The 23,883-nt window shown below is 41.2% G+C and overlaps 2 protein-coding genes across 3 annotated transcripts in view; one reads left to right on the forward strand and one right to left on the reverse strand.

Annotated features, from left to right (window-relative positions):
• Window positions 1-264: 264 nt before the first annotated feature.
• Window positions 265-4,237, reverse strand: sync (syncoilin, intermediate filament protein). The gene is made up of 6 exons (XM_068332282.1): window positions 4,101-4,237; window positions 1,428-3,041; window positions 1,142-1,356; window positions 843-1,050; window positions 554-678; window positions 265-473 (listed from the first exon to the last, which is right to left on the reverse strand). Exons 2-6 carry the CDS (start codon window positions 2,982-2,984, stop codon window positions 431-433), a joined length of 2,148 nt encoding a protein of 715 aa, XP_068188383.1. The 5' UTR covers window positions 2,985-3,041; window positions 4,101-4,237; the 3' UTR covers window positions 265-430.
• An 8,756-nt stretch (window positions 4,238-12,993) lies between these two features.
• Window positions 12,994-23,883, forward strand: part of nhsl3 (NHS like 3) — a 32,412-nt gene continuing 21,522 nt past the window's right edge. Inside the window, exons 1-2 of one of the 2 annotated variants that reach the window (XM_068332395.1) lie at window positions 12,994-13,559; window positions 14,208-14,607. In XM_068332395.1, the coding sequence (XP_068188496.1) occupies window positions 14,376-14,607 (232 nt within the window). In that variant the 5' untranslated portion in view covers window positions 12,994-13,559; window positions 14,208-14,375. Of the gene's footprint in view, window positions 13,560-14,207; window positions 14,608-23,319; window positions 23,624-23,883 lie in introns of those variants that run through there. The other variant, XM_068332396.1, reaches the window with a different exon arrangement.

Consider the following 23,883-nt stretch of genomic DNA (forward strand, 5'->3'; position numbering starts at 1 on the left):
TACTTAAATAGTTTCATAGGATCAGCATCTTACTAAGTTTTGAAGTATTTCTAAACAACTTTAAATCTGTCTAGTGGAAAAGTCGGTTATGCCAGACGACACTTTTATGTGTCTGATGTGACGTCTAAGTGCTTTCCTGCCTGCCTTGTGTTCTTTCACTCTATTACTCTGAGTCTCACTGTTTATTACTTCAGCCATATTGCCCTTATAAGTACATGAACCCGTCTCCAGTCTTCATGCAGAGACATTAGTGTTGCACTCAGGTTACAACAAACACAAAGCTTTTTATTCATAACAAAAATCTAAGCTACAATCTAGTTCATCTTTACAGACAAAAAAAAGTGTTTTACTTGCAGCATGTCAATGTGGGTAAAGTGCATTGAAAGTTCAGTTTATTGCAGATTTTTAAAAAAACATCAAGAACATGCAATCATTGTTCCATTTCGTCACACGTGTGATGCCCAATGGCAGCCCTGCAACAAAAATGTTTTGATTACAACATTTACTTAAAGGTTTTGGTTACTTTGTTACAGAACAGATCAACAAGTCTTACTGGTAGAACAGCAGTTGTTTGGTTAGGCTGTCTCTCAGCTCCTTTATCTCGTTGGTTTTTCTCTTCTGAATCTTCAACTCAGTTTTCAGCTCTCTGCTGCTTTCCTCCAGCCAGTGTATCGCTTCCTGTAAGAACAATAGTGTTGCTTTGTGTACCAGGTGATTGTAATTCATTGACCAGAACAGAAGCAAAACATAATAAACTTGCCTTTTTTTTTCTCTTCATACTTTGCTCATTTAGCCACGAAAATTCACAATTTCATCTTATCTTTCCCTGCTGTTTTGCATACCTTATACTGCCCCACATCCTCTCTCCTCTGTATATGAATTATTCTGAGTTTTTGTTCCAGACAGGACTTCTGGAGGTTCAGCTTTTGGATTTCTTCCTTTAGGGGTTTCAGCTGATCCCTCAGCTCCTGTGCCTGTTCTCTGGCTTTTACTTCGGCTCCAGCTGCCACCTCCCTCCTCTTCAGCAATGCTAGCAAAATGGGTTCATACCTGGGCATGATAAAAAATGTTATCCAGGACCAACACTGAAAGAAAAATGTACTATCAAGGGTTTCCATCTAACAAAAGAAATACTAGCAACCTGTCCTCCAATGCTTTCAGCCCACCCTGCAGATACTGCTGGATATCCCCACAGGAGTGTCTCTTGTACTGGGTCAACTCCTCCTGGATGTTGGAGGGCTGACTGATGCTCTGGGTATGAAGCTGTGCTCGTAGGTCTAAGATCTGTTGCTGTTGGATTGTCCTTAGTTGGGAGCTCTCCTCTGTCAGCTGGAGCACCAGCGACTGCAACTTCTCCTGGAGGGAGGGAAGAATTAGGTTATTATGTTAAATCTTAAGAAATGTAATGACCGGATGATTTTTCTTACCTCCTCCCTCCTCTGCACCTCCACCTCATTATGCTGGGAGTTCAGGGTGAACTGGTTTTGGGCACAGTTTCTAGCCATGGCGAACAAACTCCTCTTCACATTTCTTACTTCATCCTGCAGCCCTTGTCTCTCCAGATGCACTCTCCACATCCTTCTCTCCTCCTCTGCTCTCTGCTCCTTGAGGCTCTGAATCTCCCTTTTCCTCTCCTCTCTCCTTCCCTCTTCCTCCTTCCTCAGTGAACTCATTAGCTCTATCACTTGATTAACTATTGGCTTCTCTGTCTCTGTTTTATTGCTCTCCTCTGTTACCTCTTTTTGGCTCTTCCCTCTCAATTCTAGCACCTCTGCCAACAGTTCACTCCTCCTCTTCTCCAGCTGTTGTATCTCCTCAATGCACTCCTCTATCTGAGACCCTAATGCATTCAGCGCTGTCATGCCAGATCCCAAATCGAGATCATCCAACCTGGACTCTTGCTCCTCTTCAGCTGTCTGCTCTGTTTCATCTACTTCAATCCCAGTTACATCGTGCTTTGTGTGCTGGCTTTCAGTAGTGGAAATATCTTCTGTTTTTAGCCCTTCGTGTTGTATTGGATGTTTTTCTGTGCTATATAATGGCATTGATGGCATTGGCAAGCTGTAATGACTATTTATTTTCAAATCTGTTTGGCTCTCCAGTTGTTTGTTTGAGAATGCCCCCTTGTCACCGCTAAGCACGGGACTCTGCTGGCTTCCATTCGAAACGGAACCAACTGTCACCTCATTTCTGCTTTCCTTCACCACTCCATCTTCCAACCCTTCTTGATCAGACCAGGATTCTATTTGCATCTGCTGGTTCTCCAGGTGGATTGGGTTTTCTTGCTGAATAGAGACCAGTGTTGTACCCCTACAAATCTTTGAACTCTGGCTAATGTGCACATACTCCTGGCTTGCATCTGTACCCCAGTCTTGGGGCTCAAAGTCCATCCCAGCCTCCTCCATACTGTTGTCCAGCATGGCCAACATCCCCATCAGCTTGCCCTCGTATTCGAGCATGGTGTCACTGAGTTTGTGACCCGCTGAAGTAAGAGGCATTTCCCTCTGGCAGCAAACATCTGTGATCACTCCACGCCTTTCAGTGTTCGGGTCCAAGCATTTCAATTGACCTTGCGATGGCTCGTCTTCAGTTTCAACACCATCCATGTGTGTGTCAATGTAGCTTGTGACAAGATATGCATTGGGAGAAATGCATTTTTCATCATGGCTATCAGTGGAGTCTTCCTCTTTGCTGTAGATGTGAGAGGATTTAGTCAGGGTTGTTTCATTGTAACTTGAATTGAAGTGAGAGCTAAAAGGGATACCAGTGAACCCCTCACAGCTTTTCAGCAAGCCATCTATTTCCTGTAAGTATGGCTTAATGAAGGCCGATTGAGTGAGCTGTGTTTCTGCGAAGGTGAGTCCAGATTGTGCCGTGTTGCACTCTCTTTGTTCCATCCTGCTTCTGTTTGGATCTGCTTCCTCTTCTTTAATGAAGAGAGACTTGGTCCCAGTGGAAGACATTCTGTCGTCCAGGTCCTCCATCCCTATTTTCGTTACCAGTCACGACGAAGTCTCCGTTGGAACTGTATCATCCCTTGACTAAAGCAGATTCACAGGTTAGACAGCTGAAGCATATTAAGCATGATAGCTGCAGTTGTTTTCATATCACAGACACTAGCCCTGACCTGCACTGATGGAATGTAGGGTAATATATTTTTCACACGTCATACATTGTCGCTCATTAGCACATGCCAGTGCGCTTAGCTGGGCAAGGGGGCTGTTCAGCAGAGGGTATGCTACCAGCAGCTGTCCCACTAATCTGGGTGCCTTGGGCACCAAGTTACTGCTTGGCAACAAGCAGACACACACCCCAAACAAGTCTACTCTTGCATTCATCTGACCACTGCAACAGTAAACACACTAATGCAAACACATTAAATCTAATTTCATCTGATGCTCCACTTTGTGACAGTAGAAGGATTACATTACAGAATAGATTATCATAATATGTCATTGTGCCGATGGATGGGTATTTGCACTCTCCCCTGGTGAATAATGTAGATGTAATTTCATCCTCTAAAGTGTTTGCCAAGACTGTCCAGAATCCCAGAGAGTGAATTGAACAAACTGACCCAATAATGTCATCAGCAGAAATTAGCCAGACAGATCGAGCATGAATAGAATTCAAAAGTCAACAGAGTTTGTGCTAAACTGGGTCAGAGACAAAGACGTCTGTACCTCAAACAAGTCCCATCTGTGTGACCCCAGTGCTCAGGGTCTGAATAATGTTGAGCTATGCATGCTTGACCAAAGCCCTGCTCAGTCACCAGCTGTTCTGTTGCAAGACGGACATGGACACAAGTGACATTCCATATGGTCCCAACCACTCTCAGACAGCACTGGCCAGTCTATTTGCTGAGCCTGGTGAACATTTTCCCTCCTTATTTTGTGCATAAAAAACTAGTAATGACTTAAGCTTCACATTTATTTCTTTTCTTTACTAGTTAAATTACTTCACAAAGCTAGAGTTCGTTTTCATTTGGAAATACTCTTGAGCTGAATGAATGGCTGATCCTTTCTTCAGGGGTTCCAATTGAATTGGATTAACATGTATCACACAGTCTTTCGTAGATAGACATAAGCTGTAATTGTACTTACTTCTTTGTAAATGTTTGTCCCTTACATGTTGTCCTCAGGCGAAATCCATCAGAAATGAGCTGTGATTCAAACGACAAAGCGTAGTGAGCGACACATAAAGGGTGGGAGCAGTGATGACCACTGAGAGGGGGCGGGGGTAAAGGCAGTTTGTAAGGCAGCCTCTCTCTCAACCAGTGTGCTGCTATGCGAGACCACGGCTGCCTTACATATGTTTAGGTTTATTAATAAACACTAAGACCAAGGGGCCTCAGCAGGCTTTTACACCCCATGAGAAATACTGGATTTTACCAAAATAGACCTCAAAGGCTTCTACAGAACACCTGGTGGTCTGTGATGTGTGAATTTTACATTTTTACTGTCAGAAAACCTATGATTTTATGAATTTCAAATGAAACAACACTGTCTTGATAGAAAAGGAGTATCTGTTTTGTTTAAAAGTACAGTGCTAAACTTACAGAAAGTTGCAGGTAGAATATATCATCAGTTCAAACAAATAAAACTTTTACCCTCAGATCATTCAGGTGAACATTGTTGCAACCGATAATGGATGCTTTTCAGTTTTCCTCAAGCAGTAGTCAAATACAGTATATCACCAGTCAGCCTTCAGTTCCTGGGAGATTTAATGCATGGTTGGAGACAGATGAAAACAATAAACCTTGGATTTACAAGGAAAGCCTTTAAATGCTGATAGTACTGTTATTTTAGAGAAATCAATATTTAATTTTCTTGAATGAATTGAAGCACAAAACTTGATAACTGCTAATGTTGGTTGAATCATCATTTTCAGCAGAATTTATTGTGCACTATCATCTTGTTTTTACATCTTTATCTCCATATTTAAATTAAATGCATGTATCATGACTGTTGTTAGGTTTATGACTGGGGAGAATTTATGTTGCGTGTTTCAAGATGAAAAATAACAAGACTTCTCATCATCAAGAAGCCTTTAAATAGCCTTCAGTGTTATTCTGGCTGCTTCTCATGGGAGGATTGGTTTTCTCCTAAACTTCTGACCCCGACAATGGAACACAAGTGATCCTCTGTAGTCTGAAGAGAAAGCAAAGAAATTGAAGTCACACAAGAATTAGCAGGTGTAACAGAAAGCCAAAGTGTTCCTGGGTTGCTGGAGAAGAAGAGAAGGGTAAAAGTAGAGCTGTAAATCTGTTTATATAACATTTTATTACTTTTACTCCCAAAAATTACATCTTACATTTTGTGAAATTTAAGTAACATTAATATATTTATTTAACAATATGCATCTCTTTTATCTCACTTTCCATGTTCCATAGTTTTTAGAAAAATGAAAACATTTTAACAGTTGGACACTAGATGGCCTCACTGTCTAATTTAATCTCATTAAAACAGTCCAGTGGATTTTATAAGTCATTCTCTGCCAAATTAATACAGAAGCTATGTCAGTAGTCATGGTAAAGTTATGAATACAAGATGAACAGCTGTAGTATGATGTACTTTGCAATTAGATCAGATAGACATGTGGATTTGTTCTGATGTTGATAACTCTTCTTGTCTGGTTACTCTTTCACTGAAGGCTCATTCCTGCTTTAATGTAGGAACAGACACCTGGTTATCCCTAGGTGCCATTAAATGTACAGAAACACCCAAGATTAACTTACCGTAAGTACCACTTCAGAATATCTTCCCTTTCCCTTTCTACTACATGTGCTTTTATTTTCAGTCATCACCCTCTAAATTATCTATGCCCATGCCTTGACACTCTGATTCAAAGTTTCCATGATAAGATTACATCACTTGTGCTCAAGATGTCATGTTTATATACAGTAATTCACTTCTGTTGATCACTGCTAGTCTGTGTTTTGGCAACTATAAGCTTTAGTCACATCAACTGTGAAATGTCCAGGGATGATCTAGTTTTAGACAGACACAGTTTCTGACGATGTAAACCCAAACATCCAATGGGATATGGGAAGAGACTGTAAGACCCTCCGTAATTCACCTGCCATGAAATCATATCTTTTCAATCCTTTCCTTGATATGGACTGCGGAGCTCATCTGTGTGTGTGTGTGTGTGTGTGTGTGTGTGTGTGTGTGTGTGTGTGCGTGCGTGCGTGCGTGCGTGCGTGCGTGCGTGCGTGTGCGTGTGTGTGGAGGTGTGGAGTAACACAGTTTAATATTGTAAGGGATGCTGTGTTTGAGGACTAAATGTCCCGCTGAGTTGAAGCATATGCTGAGCATTAACTCACTGTCCAAAATCACCAGAGCATCCGGTCAGTGAGTTGTCCTCTTCTTCCTGCCTCCCTTTTCTTTCCAACTCTTGGTTTCATAAAATATGTTGGAAAGCCTCACACTACAGTGAACTGGGAATTCTTTTTGTTTTTATTGACACAAATGAATAAATCCGTATTATTACATTCCTGCACAACATGTTTTGCAGTCTTATTTATATTCTGACATCAGACACATGATTTGAGGATTTATTATAAATTATTTGCAATTAAAAACATTTCCCAGAAATATTTTGGAGAAATGAGCTCATGATCTTTATCTGAAAACATTCCATATAGTTAACTGAGTTCTTGTTGGACTTCTGGTTTTATTCACATTTGGACTAACATGGATTTGAAACAGTGATGATCTTTCTTTGAATAGTAATAATAATTAAAAAAAATAATAGTAATAATAATAAAAATACTGGATGGAATAGCAGAAATCTGTTACTCTAGGTGTTTTATTTAAAAAATATTTTAGAAGACAATTATAACATTACTTATTTTTGAGGAAAAATAATTATTGTTTTGTCTAAAGCATGATCCATCACCCATTGCCAGTTAATCATGACTGCTTCTCAATACAACCAGTCCTCAACTCCTGGCAGAAGAGATAAAGAGAATTGCTCAGGGGAACTTTGGCAGCTCTTTACTTTTGTTGATGAGAACATTGCTTTTTTTTTTTTTTTTGCAGTTGTCTTGGGGTTGTGAGTGTTTCCTTTGTTCTCTGTTATCTGTCATGCTGTGGATTATAAAACAGTGTTACACTATGGCTAAGTGTGGTTTAATGACTTAGATGTCCTCAGATGTTTATTTTAAAGAGAGAGCCTCTGTTTAAAATTTGACAGCCACCATCTTCTTACCATCACCAACCACCCAGTGTTGGCACCAGCTGGCTTCCCAAAGTCCAATGGGATCACTTAATCTAATAAAGAATTGACCTTGTGTCCCTTCTTCAATGTGTTTTTCCACTCCTATGAATTAAGTACGTGTTGTCTGTTTAAAGATGACGTCCATGTTTTCCTTTAGAAAAAAGACAGAGCAGCTATGTTCCCACATTGGTTTGGTTCTGAAAATCATTTTTGTTTTGAGAATGACCTTCATCTCAGCCCTGGCCGTGTTTCATTGCATCACCTTTGCAATGTTGTGCGATCGCCACCAGTTTTCATGTTGGCCCTCACAGAAGTAAGCAACTGAGACAGAGAGATGAGATGAGTTGTCAGAGATGAGATCAGATATTCATCCTCAAGGATCACAGAGAAAACTGGGCCTATGATGAGGCCAGCTGGACATGTTTAGTAGCCTTATAGGGATTTTACATTTAAATAGAGACTTCATGTGAGAGAAAGATCTAGACTAACTTGTTTATGGTTGTATATTCTTATTTATTCCTCTTATAAAGATCTGAAAGATTTATAATAATTTTTTCTCATCCCACAAATGCAGTGAGATGCTGACTTGGTAGATGATCGGTTGAGTGCTTCCTTTTTGACTTCAACTAAATTTCTCATGCTGACAACTGGATTATCATGAAATTCCATATTTTTGTTTCCAATTCTGAGGATAAAGCCTTCTGAGTGATGCTTTCCTGATGTTTCCTTTAGCACCAACATGTCACTGTCATTTTTATCCCCACTGACGAAGTTTGGAGCATATCCAGCAAAAAATTCATTCTTACTTTGTCAAACAGTCTACATGAATTAATAGTTGTGTCTTTTATTGATTTTATTGATTTCTTTTATTCCTATTTGTTAGATTTTTTTATTTGTGCTCTGGAAGGTTGTTCGTCTTCTCCATGACATAAACCAACACCACTCTGGGCTCACCAAAGGAATGAAGGATGTCAGAGACTTAGAGGGAATATGTCTTTATATAGAACTTGTTTAAGAAAAACTTTTGACATGTTTTGAAGTACTTGATTGATTGCCTGCACCCATGGTTGTGATATTCATCATAAGACTAATTTTAATGCTGCAGTGAACAATGAAGAAACACATCCATGTACTCAAAATACTCCTTATCTAACCCCATCAACATGTTACTAAACATTTCTAAATATTTTGCATTGTTCAAACACATAGAAAACAAATTGTATTCAAAGTATCTTTTCATGTGATTTGTCTTTATGCTAATTACACTTTCAAATGTTAGCACGTATATACAACAAAGTAATCTGTGCTTACATTTCACTGAATCCTGTCATGTCTGAGTGCAGTCTCAAGGATGCCAGCATGTCTACAGAAAGGTCACCAATATATTACTCACCACACCAGATATAAATATGAATGATATCATTCCTGTAGTCATACCTGTGTCTCAGCAGCAGAGGATCATCCACACAACCACATGTCATAAAGGACAAAGCTTGACCTCAATCCAAATGGAAAAGTTTGCATCAAGTTGTTGCTGTTACACAAGACAATGTGTGTTTGTGTTGTTTGTGTTTGTGTGTGTGTGTGTGTGTGTGTGTGCGTGCGTGCGTGCGTGCGTGTGTGTGTGTGTGTGTGTGTGTGTGTGTGTGTGTGTGTGTGTGTCGGCAATATATGTGCAGATGCTTCTGTGTGCATGCTTTTTAGTGTTCTGTTGTAGGTGTCAGTGTGAGGGACTATTGTAAATCTTAAAACAACTTTGGTTCAATAAAATAAATTTCATGACAAAGACAAAAAAATTGTCCCCTGTCCTGAAGCTTTGGACTAAAACTGCACAAACATGCTCTGAATAGCTGTTGTTTCAGAAAATGGAGATTCACCACTCTGTTTTCAACTGTCATAACTACATGTTGTGTGAGTGCCAATCCCGTTATTTCACGAATAGAGGTCACCTCGGGTTTCCTGGCTGTGACGTCAGCGCCTCATTTAACCAGCCCCCGTGAGAGAATGAAAACAGGCAGTTAGTTGCTCTGCAAATGGAGGGAGGGACAGACAAAGGATGAAAAAGAGAGATAGTTGGATTCATAGATGGAAAGTTGTGGCCTGTTTTTGTCCAGACCCAAACAGGCCACACCACACCCTGCTACAGAAATATTTCATGTAATTTTTTAAAGGAGCAGTTCACTCTTATAGCGTGTGCAGCGTTTTCTTACTCGAAGCTTCAGTACCATAAAAAGAGGCAAAAGATTATTTCACTTATTATACTTGCAAATATTATTTTTGAAGTAGTAAGCATGGATTTGATGCACTAATGTTCTTTATTAAGTGATGTAAATGCACATTTCAATGGATTGAAAGTAATAGAGATCCATGTTATGGAGGTTAGAGATATGAAGTAACCAACCCGTTTAACAACCAGCACTAAACACAACATGAACCTTCTGCAGTGTGTGTGTGTGTGTGTGTGTGTGTGTGTGTGTGTGTGTGTGTGTGTGTGTGTGTGTGTGTGTGTGTGTGTGTGTGTGTGTGTGTGTGTGTGTGTGTGTGTGTGTGTGTGTGTGTGTGTGTGTACATACTGGACTCATACACAGTGTGTTCTGACTTGTTGTGGCTTTGGCTCTTGGATTCTGAGGAATGCTGGACTGTCCACGTTACAGACAGAATTAGTCTAAACATTGGACATTGGGGTTTTCTATCGCTCTGTGTTATTTTGAATTTAATCTTTGAGTAAAAGCTCCAATGTGGCTGTCATTGGCCCTTTATAAAACGTAGTATTCCCTTGATTTACCTAAAATATGTATATATATCAAGAGGGCGTCGAACCCTCAGCAGACCAGCGTCAACTTGTCCGGGATGAAGCAAACACTGATTGGCTAATAAATTTTGATTCATGTAATAACAGTCAGAAAGCTGATGTATGGCAGGTTTACACACACATGGGTATCCCACCGAGCTTACTCCTCTAGATAGTATCAGACAAATAGAAACAATGATCTGAGGTCAGTTTATCCGGTTCCTCTGTGACATCACAGTGTTTAAGTTCAAAGCTCTACAGCTTATAAAAATATTCGTTTAAAAGGAGTGTTAGAGCAACATTTTGATCAAGAAGTCACGAGTGACTGACGTAAACATGGCAATGTTGTTATATAGCCCATTGTTGGTGGATTATAAAGAAATGAAATAAAACCTTCTTCCAGAATGCTTTGTTTTAAGAATATTAGTTTGTTAAAGGTCAGAAACAAACAGCTGGTAACACGACGGCCCTTTGGGCTTCGTGACTCTGTCATTTGACTCTTGGACACAATTTTTCTCAGAGGCACCATAAAACTGACAAGACAGCAAAGTGCTCCAGTTCCATATTCACCCCGTATTTTCTTCTTTCTATAGGTTTCATCTCTCTTCAGAAACATGTCACTTAACCTGATTGGAGAAAAGTGACTGGGAAAACTGGACTGAAGTGTGATAAGGTTGATGTAGTTTAACCTCCCCTTTTCATTCTTTTAGTCCTGTGGTATATATATTTGTTCATTCTTCCTCCCGTAGTCATTTTTCTGGAAGGACGCAGTGCCAACACAGACTGTAGCATTTACTGTCAGGCTGGTGAGACAAAGCTGTCTCTGTTGTAGGGAGGAATCCCCTTTGTGGTTCACAGAGTATCAACCTGGAATATCTCCCTCTTCTTCTAAAACCACAGGCCACTCTTCATTCTGTGTTCCCCTTTCTGTTTCTCCTCCACCTCTCATTCAACCACTCACAATTTCACAGTTTGCTGATTTTAGAAGGAGGTGGACATGGAAAGGCATGTGGAATGGAATTTTAGAGACTTTTGTTCAGCTTTTGATCAGTGACTGGTTCTTCAAAAAAGTATTTCTTGTCACTGAACATGAATACAAGACATAACAGAAGTGACAAAAAGTGTATTTGAGACCTGTTTTGGAATTTTGTAATGTAATTTCAGAGTTGTGTGTTTCTGTCTGCGCAGACAAAATGCATCTGTGACAGGACAAAAGCAGGTCGGGAATTATAATGCTGGCCAGAGAGAGCTGGGCTTATCCAGCCGGCAGCATGGATTTCCTGCTTGCAGCCTCCTTTCAGTCACATCTGACACACATGCATACACACAGGACACAGACAAAGTTTGTGTTACTCTGGTAGTCCCTCCGATTATGGTGTGAGTGGAGAGTCCTGAAGCCTCAATAGTCCTAAATTATGGAAAACAAAAAGTCCTGCACCCCCAAAGTCCTTTTACAGAAAACACTGTAAATGTATTCTAAAACATGCCCAGAAATCCTGTTACCATTTTTATCTAATTTGCCAATTAAGTATAAAGTTGTTTTCTTTGTCAATTTGTCATCCAAATAAAGATTTTACAAAATGCATGCAAAAAGTAAAAAAGACATGCACATGCATGCAAACTGCGAAAAACAGTCAAGCTTGAGGAGAAGGTGGAGGGAAAGCAGGAGGCCTGTAGGCTCGTGTTGTTCTGGTGGTTAATGATTTTGCACCTTTACTGTAAAGACACATGCAGAGACTGTAACAGCTCCATCCCAGACTCACAGAGCATGGCTGTTTTCTATTGTATCGCCATGGAAACATTAAAACATTTCAATCTGTTAGTCATGAGTGAGCTAAACTATGACTCACATAACCCCTCCCCGACACACACATTAAGTGCAGGTTCCCCTAATCCACGCATGCACATACCCCCCCAAAAAAACCCACTGTACAGAGAAGTCATGAATCAACACTCAGTCAAAAATGTGAAACAGGTTAGATTTTGAGGTCGATGCACTCTTTTAGGAAAATCAACTCCAAATGTATAAATTCTTTAGTACTTAGGAGTGTGTAGTACTCCTCTTTGTGCTTGCTATGAGGTAGAGAAATATGTGACCACATCATCTACTTCAGGTAAAGACACCATTAAATCTGGACCATGTGCGTCACATGCTGGCCGTCATGTCTTCGGGTCACGCACCAGAGTTAACCGAGAAATCCCAGCAGACAGGTAACGTGGCTGCCTCATCTCAGGAGGCAGTGACGAAAACGATGAAGCAGACCTTGTGACCGTGTCTGCGAGGATGACGTGATTATAACAGTTTTTTTCATTACATCAACTACTGTCGCCCAGATGGAAAATATATGGAATGAAATTGTTTGAACAAATTTATTTCTTTTCTTATGTTTTTGTTTTAGCTATACATTCAATGCAGGTATTACAGCTACGATTACGCAAGCAGAGGATAAACCAGAAGGCTAGATTTTTATCACAGGTGTTCCTCAGTCTGTTCCCTCAAGGCAGCTACACCTCCTCCGCCTTACTTCTTCTTGCTCCCACTTTCTTACCCTCCATGTTCAAACCAGATGAACCAGCCACCCCCCCCACATACACACACACACACACACACACACACACACACACACACACACACACACACACACACACACACACACACACACACACACACACACACACACACACACACACACACACAGAGAGCCTGTATGATGGTGTTTAGCACAACTGGACATGACTTAAAGGAAACACATGGAAGATAATTTTGTGTTTTCTACAACAGCGTCATGTTTAACAAGGTGTATCAAGTTTCCAGCAGGCTGCATAGTGACAGGAAAAGAGCCACTCCCTCATATCTTCACAAAAGACAGTTGAATGTCTTCACGGTTTCACAGCCACCTTAACAGCACTGGATTTCTCAGGACTTACTTGGGGATCTTTCTAATTTGTTATTTTAATTTTCTATTTTTTTTATTTTCTTTGTTATAACCTGAGAAAGTATTACAAGACTTGTACCAGGCTTTAATCTTCTATTCCGATGTCCATGGTGATCTGTGTTTCAATACGTGGTGTACATTATTCATTCCAAACTTCCATGATGTTGTGTGGCCTAGAGGGCTCCCCGCTTTGGGAGATTCGAGTGACTGCACCTGATCCCCGGAAAGGAGGCTAGTAGAAAGAAGAAAAGGAAAAGCAAGCAGCAGGAGAAGGAACTACTATTGAACCACGCAGGTCCGGTGAAGAAAAGTGTGAAGTCAGTGCTCCAGATAAAATGGTGAATGCCTTCTGTCTGGAAGAAGAAGAGAAGAACCAGCGCTGGAATGGTGTGGCTAACTCCTGACACCGCTGTGAGAGGTGGGAGGAGAGGCTGGCTCTCGGACAGAGGGCGGGACCAAGAGAGCATGGACCTTCATTCACTCTGCTAAACACACACATATACACACACACACACACACACACTCACACACACACACACACACATGGTCTGCCAAGCTGTTCTCAGACTGAGAGAGAAAAGAGGGGAGCGGAGGAGAGAACAGCACGCTCGAGGGTAAGTTGCATTCAGTTATGTTCTGTCTGATCATTTTATAGCAAATGTTTTACATCATTCACTAATCTGATACGATAAAGGCAGAGTAGACATTCTGGCTGATCTCTAAATGTGTCTTTTATGAAGTAGAAAGTACTCATTTTGAACTATTTTCTGCGTGTCATATTAAACTGAACCTTTTTCTCTTCTTTAACTCACCCATATACACTTTCTTGCTGATGTGAACCACATGTCACATATGCATACGTTTGCACACATATAGACGCTGCAATAATCCAGCTCTCCTCCCTGGGGCTTCTCCCCTACATATACAAAAATGAGAGAATAGAAAAAAAAAAGGGGTAGAGCTGCATGGGCAGAGGAGTAGAGGGGGAAAGAGTGAGTAGAACAATATGGGAATGTTCATATGTTGTTAACAGTTAGGCTTCAATGTGACCTTGTAGTCTCGGGTCTTTTCCTCTTCAGTCTGTAATAATCCTGTAACTGCATTTACTTCCCTAATTAAATGGATTTTGCCACTTTCTTTGTACGGTTGTCCCTTTTATTTTTCACTCTGTCCTCCCTCTGGCCTTCATTTGTGCCCTATTTTATTGTCTTTCCCTCTCATCCTCTCTCTCACTCATCCTGCCAATCTCATTGTTATCCCAGGTGGTGACAGACAGTGAAAACAGAGACACCAAGCGAGGCCAAAGAGGGACGGAAGGGTTCATCAACCCCTGCACAGCAGGGCAATTTCAAAACCCGTGACTTGTTCCAAACAGAGAGAGAGAGAGACATTGATCCACTTGGAGGCCTTTAGTTCACAGGACCTCTAGGATGTCCCGGAGGAGGTCTACAGGTGACCTGGTGCCCAGGGACATCACTGAGATCTTAGCACGGGAGGCGAGGGCTCAGCGTGGGCAGAAAAAGCCGGGAAGCTCCTTCGGTCAGGCCTTCAGTTGGCTGAAAGGAAGTCGGAAGAAAAAGATTACCAGCAATGGGCTGACTCAAACTCGTAGTGGTGTGACGGATGGAAGAAGTGGGCTTCACAACCATGATGCTCCAAAGGGTGAGTGGGATGACAGTGCTCTAGCGTGTCAGAAGAACTGTTGGTATGACAATAGAAGAATTCTACAAAATGCAAAGATTGAAACTACAATTATATCAGTGGTCTGTCCTGAAATGTGAAAACTATTCCTTGTATTATCAAATCCACAGAGAATATTCACCCAATGGTTCCCAATTGGTCTAAGGAGCGCTTCAGCATCTATCAGCTCATGTTTTAGTTTTATGGTTGTATCTCACTATTCACTCTTGTAAACTAAATTTTTAGCATTTAATACAAAGGCAGCATTTTTCAACAAAAACTCTACAGATAGAATTTATATTTAAAAGTATTGTATAGACAAACTCAGTCTGAATCAACAGGAACGGTTCCTGTCAGATCGGTTGAACAACTCCTCTGTTTTAGTCTGTCTTGTTTTGTCTGTCGGGTTGTTTTGGAGAAACTTGTTGACTTTTGGATTAAGATGGAAAGTTAAGAGTTATTTTGTTATTGTCTGGGGTTCAAGCTGCACATTTTAGTTTAGTAAAAGTGACACACTCACAGTCCTCATTTCCTGTTTTTTTGTTTTGTTTGTTTTTTACTGCTGAAGCTATCCCATTCTCTTCTGTCATCGTGTCTGTGTGTGTGTGTGTGTGTGTGTGTGTGTGTGTGTGTGTGTGTGTGTGTGTGTGTGTGTGTGTGTGTGTGTGTGTGTGTGTGTGTGTGTGTGTGTGTGTGTGTGTGTGTGTGTGTGTGTGTGTGTGTGTGTGTGTGTGTGTGTGTTACTGTAGTAACTATCCACCAACTGTCTTTCGGACCTTTTTTGGTCCATTGGGTTCTGAACTCTTCTTCCTGTTAAGACATCCACAATTCCTTTTTGACCATATGTTGTGATTTCACAGAGCCAACTGAGACCTACTACTACTGGGTGATTAACAGACAGTGACACTGTTTGAAACCCAAGATTAACTAGCAGTGGGGCTAATAATTCCAGAGTAGAGGATTTGTGGGAACCATGTACCATGAATTTTCTACTTCATGGTACATTTTAAATAGGTCTTAGCTCTATATTGCACTCCTGTGATAAATCAAGAGTTCTATTGTTACTTACTGTTGTCATTCTTAGAGATGTATTTATCCGTTAAAAATTGGATTTATGAGTGAACACATGAAAACACTCTACTATTTGACTTAATGCTCACAATGTCCCAAAGTGCAGCTGTGAATCACTGACTGGATGTTGTCCAGTTTTCCTCCTGTCAACACAAACAGTTGATTTTTGGTGGTAGTCTGGGAAACAAACCACCTCCTACCATAACAAAAGCAATAATCACTGCAGACTAATTTGTGCCCTATTTAACCATCATGCCTGTCCAGTGTTTTCTGTCCCACCTGTGTGTGAACAAGCTGTATGGATTGTCTATTCTTTGGTCCTTTATGTCCTCCCCAGAAAGTGAGGGAAGCCTGTTTTTCTACCAATAACTATTATTACGGTTGTCCTGTTCCTATGACTAATCCTTCCTGGGTGTCTTGACATAACAAAGCACAGGCGTTTATTAAGACACATAAATATGACACACACACACTGCAGATCTCACAAACATGCACACTGCCATTGTCTCTTTCTCTGGTTTATATGACTATTAATATTTTAAAGTTAACAACGGATCAAATGCAATAAAATGTGAAAGCTGGAGGTGGAAATATGGCTCAGATATCATAGGAGCATCCGTAAACTGTGTTCACTTGTGTAATTTGGCAACCTAGCCAGGCTAGGCTAACTACTGCAGCAGACACAATGACTGCGGACAACCTGGAACATAAATTAACTGCCCTGACAATAATTATTTTTAGTGATCGGATGCTCTGAACCAATGAAATCCTGAACCAGTCATTCTGCAACATTTCATCATCATGCCACCAATCCTCCAATGAGCCACCACACTTTGTTCAAACATGTCAAATATGATGTTCGTGCATTAATATCAACTGTGTTACCCCTGCATGACAGATTCAAATGTGTCATGGAGAGGGAACGCAGTGATCCACGACTCCAGTCCTGAAGGTGTTTTGTAATTGACAGATTTCTGTTGTGTAACAATAAAAATGGTGTTACTATTCAGAATTCCTGAGTGCTATGTACTGTGTGTGTGTGTGTGTGTGTGTGTGTGTGTGTGTGTGTGTGTGTGTGTGTGTGTGCGTGCGTGCGTGCGTGCGTGCGTGTGTGTGTGTGTGTGTTTTTGTGTGTGTGTGTGTGTGTGTGTGTGTGTGTGTGTGTGTGTGTGTGTGTGGCAGCCTGGATGCCAGATTGGGCCTAGAGTTATGCGATGGAGAGGAGAGATTACAGCGAATGACAAAGCTCCATTCAGCTTTGAGGAGACTCTTAAGAAACACTCTCTCAATGCTTTTTTAATTAGAGTAACTTCTTAGCACAAACACACGCCCAGCTCTCGCTGGTTCTCCGTTTCTTTGCCCATTCATTACCACATATTACTGTTTTTGATCTGCATCTCAAATTGCTTAATACCCTCTTTGGAGCTCCTTGGTGGGATTGTTGGTCTCCTCTACTTATTATTGGGTAATCAGCATGTGTTTAAGGTTGTTTGTGGGCGTCTGCAACACTGTATGAGGGTGTGTGTCCAAGTGTTACCCTGAATCAGAAGGTATCTCTGTGTGTGTCAGCAGCATATTGCCGGGCTTAGGGCGGCGCCAACCAATCCCCAGCGCTCATGACATCACTTTTGACACACATACACACAGACAAATGGGCTTTAGAGCCCCCGCAACTACCTGCTTTGTCCAGCAGAGCCCATCTTCCCCTGCTGGCTGTTTGAGCAGTGAGGTCATTCACACAGTCCCTGAGATTCCACATGTGCTTCCATGTGTGTACTTGTTGTTTTCTACATCTGTGAAGTCATTATGTGGACACGTCTCTTTCAAAATAGTTTATTGTGTTACAAATGTAACCCTTACTTGTGTTCGCGTTCAGGGGTTTCTCTACAAAAAGCTAGTCTGGAAACATCATGCAGAGCTTTTCAGAGAAAGAAGACTTGTCTTCTATTTTCATGAAGGGCCTGAAAATAGAAGACATATTGTTGACAGGCAAAGTTTGATATTTTTTATAGGACATGTTTTATAATTACGTAATGTATAACATTCAAGCTAAATCAGCATTTTGGTAAGAGAGCAAGTTCCAAAAGTACAAATGTGCGAATACTCTTCTTAATTGGATTGTTAAACCCCTGGTGTGTGTGTGTGTGTGTGTGTGTGTGTGTGTGTGTGTGTGTGTGTGTGCGTGCGTGCGTGCGTGCGTGCGTGCGTGCGTGCGTGTGTGCGTGTTCTGTGGCTGCCACATCACAAACCGTTCAGGGTGTGTAGATTCACAAACTCTGATGTTGATTACAGAGTGATGGGAGTAAATGAAGAGCAAACATCTCATTACAGAGGGAATGCACACAGCGTCAGCTCTATTACAGGCCACAACTCAGGGCCACCTTAATACAGTTAGACAGGACGGACACACGGAGTGCAGAGCAAACATGCAGCACAGAGGGTGCAGTCTGAAACTTTAATGTCATCACACAATGTACCCGAAAACATCATTCACCGCTCCAAAGTACACAAAGACATACTTTAATGAACAGGGTAATTTTACCTGGGGAGGCAGATAGAGTATCTCCAGCCCCCATTCATAACTGTAGGTCTAAAACCACACTTGTAAACAAAAGCGTGAAGAACACATTGCTGTGGAAACTACTCTCAGAGCTCACACACATGAAAATGTTTGTGAGCCCTTAAGAGCATCGTCTTTACTGTAACGACGACTGGAATAAGAAACGTACACGTCTGTCGCTGCATCTGTTCCTTCATTCATCTGTCTGAAAACATTTCTGATCTTAAAAACTAAATGAACTTTGGCTAATCCAGGGGATTTGTATATGTATATATTTCTAGTTTTTAGATAAAATATCTATTTTGGGGGTTTGTTTTTTTTAAGTGTTGTGGTTGGAAGTTGAAAAGTTGGACGTGGTCTCAAAATATCATTCGATCATATCAGAACTCATCAAATGTTTGGACAAATATGACTTATTCATGGGATTTCTGATCATTTGATTGACTACATGTCAGACAATAAATGCATGTCAGACAGAATAACTGATTAGATTGCTTGACTATTTCTATCCTATAGGAATTCACATTTCGTGTATTTTGCATGGGAACATGTTGGAAAGTATTCCAAGTATGTTTTATAAAATGTGTATGTTCATGATGGATGACAGCTGGGGGAGATATGCCGTATCTGGAAGCCTCTAAATGTTTTTCACTGTCATATTATTTACAGAATAACTTTTTTGGAAGATAAAAATATAACCTAGATAGTAGATACTCTCCCTGCTCATAGTTTACTAAAAATACTTGTGATCTACATCCAAAGTTTTTATCTAGAGGCCTTGTTTATGGAATAAACTAATGGGTTGTTTTATAGGACATGGAGTGTATTTGTTACTACAGAGAAGCAGCTGGAAGACATCAGTGTGGGCTTGAGGGAGCGAGTCTGTATACAGATTGATATACAACTGATTTCCCCTGGAGGCCGTGTGAGAGGCTCCTGTTACATAACTTGTTGTAACAGATACACCTGTCCAACGCGGTTCGGCTGATCCAGCTGTGGGCTCCCGTGGACTTTTCGTGTGAAGAGTAACGACGAGACGATGCCAAAGCAGTTGAGGAATTCAGTCAGTCCTATATCAAAGTGAAATGTGTGATCATACAGTATGTTCTGATGAGATGGGAACTTAAATATCCATTTATTATGTTTATGATTTAACTTGCGAATTACTGCGTTTAGAATGTAGCGGATTATTGCTGCAGTTCTGTACTAAGTTGCTTTTTAAATCTGCGTAGGTTTTTACCTCAGCATCATTTGAAGAACTGGAGCATCATCCTTTAACAGTAATGTCTCACTGATTTCAGTAACATTGGTTTTTCTTCCATCTTCTTTGACATGTCTTCAACCATATGGTCATCACACTAATGCCTAAGTTATGCACAATGCAGTAGTCTATGCTATGTGTTGTCCTTTTTGGAAGGAAGAAGCCTTTGCACGTGACTTTGAACACCCACGCAAAATGAAGGCTTAGAAAGCTGGAAGTCACAGGAGCAAGATGTTGTAGTTTGTTAAGTATTTGGATCATGGCACACAATTTCCATCACCAGGAAGAAGTCTGTATTGTTTCATTTGGTTATGAGCAAAATAACACAAATAGTAGCCAAACAGAGGCATTCAAACCCTGCTTCCAAACCGGTTCATAGCAGTCTATTAATCTGTTGTTCCCTGGAGAAATACGCTTGAACACTTGGATGTACTGTTCTGGACCAGATGCAGTCATCTTGGCAACGCGCCACAGTCATGGTTTATGATATGTTACAGCCCCTGTTTCTGCACAGAGCCTGATCTACACTTTGTTATATGTTCATCATTAATATGCAGTTTGTTGGACATCCAAATCACACTAAATTTTACTGCACTGCTTTTGGCTGTAAGCATCTCATATGGCAAGTTTGAAGAAGATCAATTTTTGAGATCAACAATCAATCACATACACACACACACACACACACACACACACACACACACGCTTTCTTTACCTGTAGCTAGCTCATATAACATCTCTTCATGTGCATATGCTTCCTGTGCCAGTAGGTTACACTCATTAAACTGGAGGTGCACGTCCACTTTTATTTTCCACTACAGACTGTATGTCACTCAACTCAATTGTATCTACTCAATTTTTTTTTCCATATTCAAAAGTTCTAAATCATATTTTGAATCTGTACCTTTTGTTTTTGCATCCTGTCAGTTGAGGTTTCAAATTAGCTGAGCTGAAACTAAACTGTGGAATGAAAACACTGCTAAGTGCTGATTGGTTGGAGAGAATCCTGTGGCACAGATTTCCTGCACACCAACCTCAAAATGCAATGTGTTGTATAAATTCACTGGCAGCCCACAAAACCCGAATGTGGTTGATTGAAAGGCCGACAATCCTCGGTGTGTTTGCCAGTGAGTGAGTCTCAGGAGGACGGGATATCCCCCAGTGAGTTTGTGTTACATTCAGTCAAAATTAAGAAAACAACAGGAAACTAAAGGTGGATCAGATTGAAAACTCCTTGTCTACAAGAAATCTAGGTTGGGACTATTTTACATACAGTATAGCTCAGTGATACCGGTGCCTTGCCACAAGATGGAAGTACTGGACCGGTGCAGGTTTGGTTGATGTTTATCCTGAGAAAAGAAATGCCGATAATGAAGGTGTACGCCAGCTTGACCTATTCAGATCACGTAACACCAATTATCGGGTACACACTTAACTGTCAGAGCGCACACAGCAGCATTTAGAGAGGGAGATTCCTTCATCCTCTCTGGAAGATTGGTGATGAACACCCTGAAGACCACTTCCCCTCACAGCACTCTTCTCCATGAATGTCGTCCACACATGTACACACACAATGACACACACATGTGCACACAAAGACACACACGTACACATAAACCCAGTCTCTCTCTCTCTCTCTCTCTCTCTCTCTCTCTCTCTCTCTCTCTCTCTCTCTCTCTCTCTCTCTCTCTCTCTCTCTCTCTCTCTCTCTCTGTGTCTCTCTCTTTCTCTTCCCCTTTTACTCTCTCTCGACAATGACACCTACTATAAACACACTTATTTAAATGTATCTAGGGCATGTTTGGCACGTTATCCAACACACAAGCACACCCTCACAGCACCATGCCAGATGAGAGGAACCTAGGAGTACTCCACCAGCTCAAATGGAATGGGTGTGGTTCTGGTAGAGCTGCATTAACAGGCAGCATATCTTTGTGAGCAGTTTATCGCGTATCATTTTACACTCGATAGGAATCATGAGCCATATCCAACTCTGTGCATTTGTATTTGTATTTTAAATTCCCATTAACTCATCCTGCTCTTCACACGCCAGATCGATTCCTCCCCTACAAAGAAAGATTGTAAATGGTCTCTGGTACTCACACAGAATGTGGATCTGCTGTTTTATTGGAGGCTTTTTATCCTCCCTCAGTTCCCTTCACATGAGAGAGGAAGTGGGAGCCATGAAAGAAAAAAGATCAGGGTGACCATGACGATGAATGTGTGTGTGTCTGTGTGTGTGTGTGTGTGTGTGTGTGTGTGTGTGTGTGTGTGTGTGTGTGTGTGTGTGTGTGTGTGTGTGTGTGTGTGTGTGTGTGTGTGTGTGTGTGTGTGTGTGTGTGTGTGGTTTCATTTTCTTGCTTGTCATCATTTCACTTGCTTCATCTTCCTACATTTAGTTGTTAACAAAAAGGAGTCTCAGTTTTCTGCGTTCGTCAAGCTGATGGTTTTTATCCGTTTTCTTTTTCCTCTACGTGTTTGTGTGACCTAGTTCTGGATGCTATTGATCCACATCTTCTGGGAGTGGCATGTCCAGCATTTAGTGACGCCATTCTCCCTGTAAAAAATACTCCAATGAGATGTCACAGTAATCAGGGGGGCATTCAAGACTCACAATGTGTTACAGAATGAAATGACAGAAAACAAGAAATAGAACACAAGGAGTGAGAAAGATTATAATCACAATGAAAACTAGTATATATAAATATTTGCTTCTTCACATTTACCGAAACCCCCCCAGTATCCTTATCCTGTAACTCACCCCTCCAACTCCAACATGTGTGTTTCTTTGAAGCGCAGCCGGAGTGATGTCATCACTAACCAGGCGTTGATTTGTCCAAACTTGGGGTAAAATAGCTGTTCCCTCTCCTTGGGGTGGTTCTGATCTGACTTCCATTACTGTCTTTAGCAGCTGTGTGATTGCAGAAAAATGTGATCTTCTTCTGAAAAAGGCTTTCCTTTGCTTCGGATGGGATGTCTCTTCTGTATTAAATGTTACTTAAGGCCATCTGTTGGTCTGTATGAAGATGATAACTTTTTTGGAATAAATATGGCAGTTTAGTGAACATATACATACAATGTTTATTGGAATTAATCTGATACTGTTTCAGATAAAAACCAATATGAAGGATGATTGCATGTTGTGAAATGGCATAATGTATTATAAGGACAAAAACCTCTGATGCGTTTCCTCCATTACCTTTCATGGATTTTGTCATCTGGAGTTACTCTGGTTTGGAATAAAGACAACAGATCACTGCTTGTTTACAGAGGTTATTAACAGAATCGTGTGTGTGTGTGTGTGTGTGTGTGTGTGTGTGTGTGTGTGTGTGTGTGTGTGTGTGTGTGTGTGTGTGTGTGTGTGTGTGTGTGTTCAGCCATCTCTAGTACTCCATGCTCTCATCTGTGTGAAAGGGAGGCTCTGGAGCTCTGCTATCACATAGGCAGAGAGTGGGAGGGGCACTTGCACGCACACACACACACACACACACACACACACCATCACATCCGTAGACACACTCGCTTGGTAGTGAGCTTGTCATCATTGGATGCTAACGGTGCTACAGCAGCTGGATGCAGAGGGCTGTGTGTTGGAGACTTGATCTGGGTTGTATTTCTGGTGTGTTTGTGTTTGTGTTTGGTTGTTTGTAAGAACAGTGTTAGTGGGTAGTGGGTCTGTAGACATCTTACACTAGACTGTCGTGTGTGTGTGTGTGTGTGTGTGTGTGTGTGTGTGTGTGTGTGTGTGTGTGTGTGTGTGTGTGTGTGTGTGTGTGTGTGTGTGTGTGTGTGTGTGTGTGTGTGTGTTATCAGCTCTGAATCAGCAGGATTGACATCACAGACTCAGGAGTGTGTCTGACTTTGACTCAGGGTGTGTTTTCATGCTGGGGAGTGAGAAGGACTTAAAGAAAAGTAGACTTTAGAAGATGACAAGATGATGGACCCACTCTAGGGGCCTCAGGACAGCCCTGAAATGGGTAACAGTGTCCAGACGAGGAAGAAGGTGCACACAGAGAGAAGCTTCTCTGCTCTTTCATCGCCGAGCTCCAACCGGGAAAAACCTAAAGGCTTCTGGCCATTTGGACGTCAGGAGAAATTTCAGACAGGTGAGAGGAATAAATCAGGGTAATCGTGAAGAGGACAGACTGTTATGAAAGCAAAATTCTATTACCTCACCAGAAGGGGTCGTCTGTTTGTTGGCATCACTTTTTTTTTTTTTTAGCAGTCTTACACCAAACCATTTTGCATGAAACTTGTTGGGTTTTCACCCAAAGGACCCTCGGAATTTTGGATTTTGATGTGACATGATAGAAATGTTGGGCATGCAATGAGGAAGAGGGTCAATTTGAATTTAGTCGACTCATAA

The sequence above is a fragment of the Antennarius striatus genome, chromosome 14, assembly GCF_040054535.1.
Source record: "Antennarius striatus isolate MH-2024 chromosome 14, ASM4005453v1, whole genome shotgun sequence".
Taxonomy (NCBI): Eukaryota; Metazoa; Chordata; class Actinopteri; order Lophiiformes; family Antennariidae; genus Antennarius; species Antennarius striatus.

Coding starts and splice junctions, on each gene's coding strand:
- sync (XM_068332282.1), bottom strand. CDS start 2,984: ATGGAGGACCTGGACGACAGAATGTCTTCCACTGGGACCAAGTCTCTC. Junction 1,357..1,427: donor AGGTGCAGAGGAGGGAGGAG/GTAAGAAAAATC, acceptor CCCTCCCTCCAG/GAGAAGTTGCAGTCGCTGGT. Junction 679..842: donor AGGATGTGGGGCAGTATAAG/GTATGCAAAACA, acceptor TTGTTCTTACAG/GAAGCGATACACTGGCTGGA.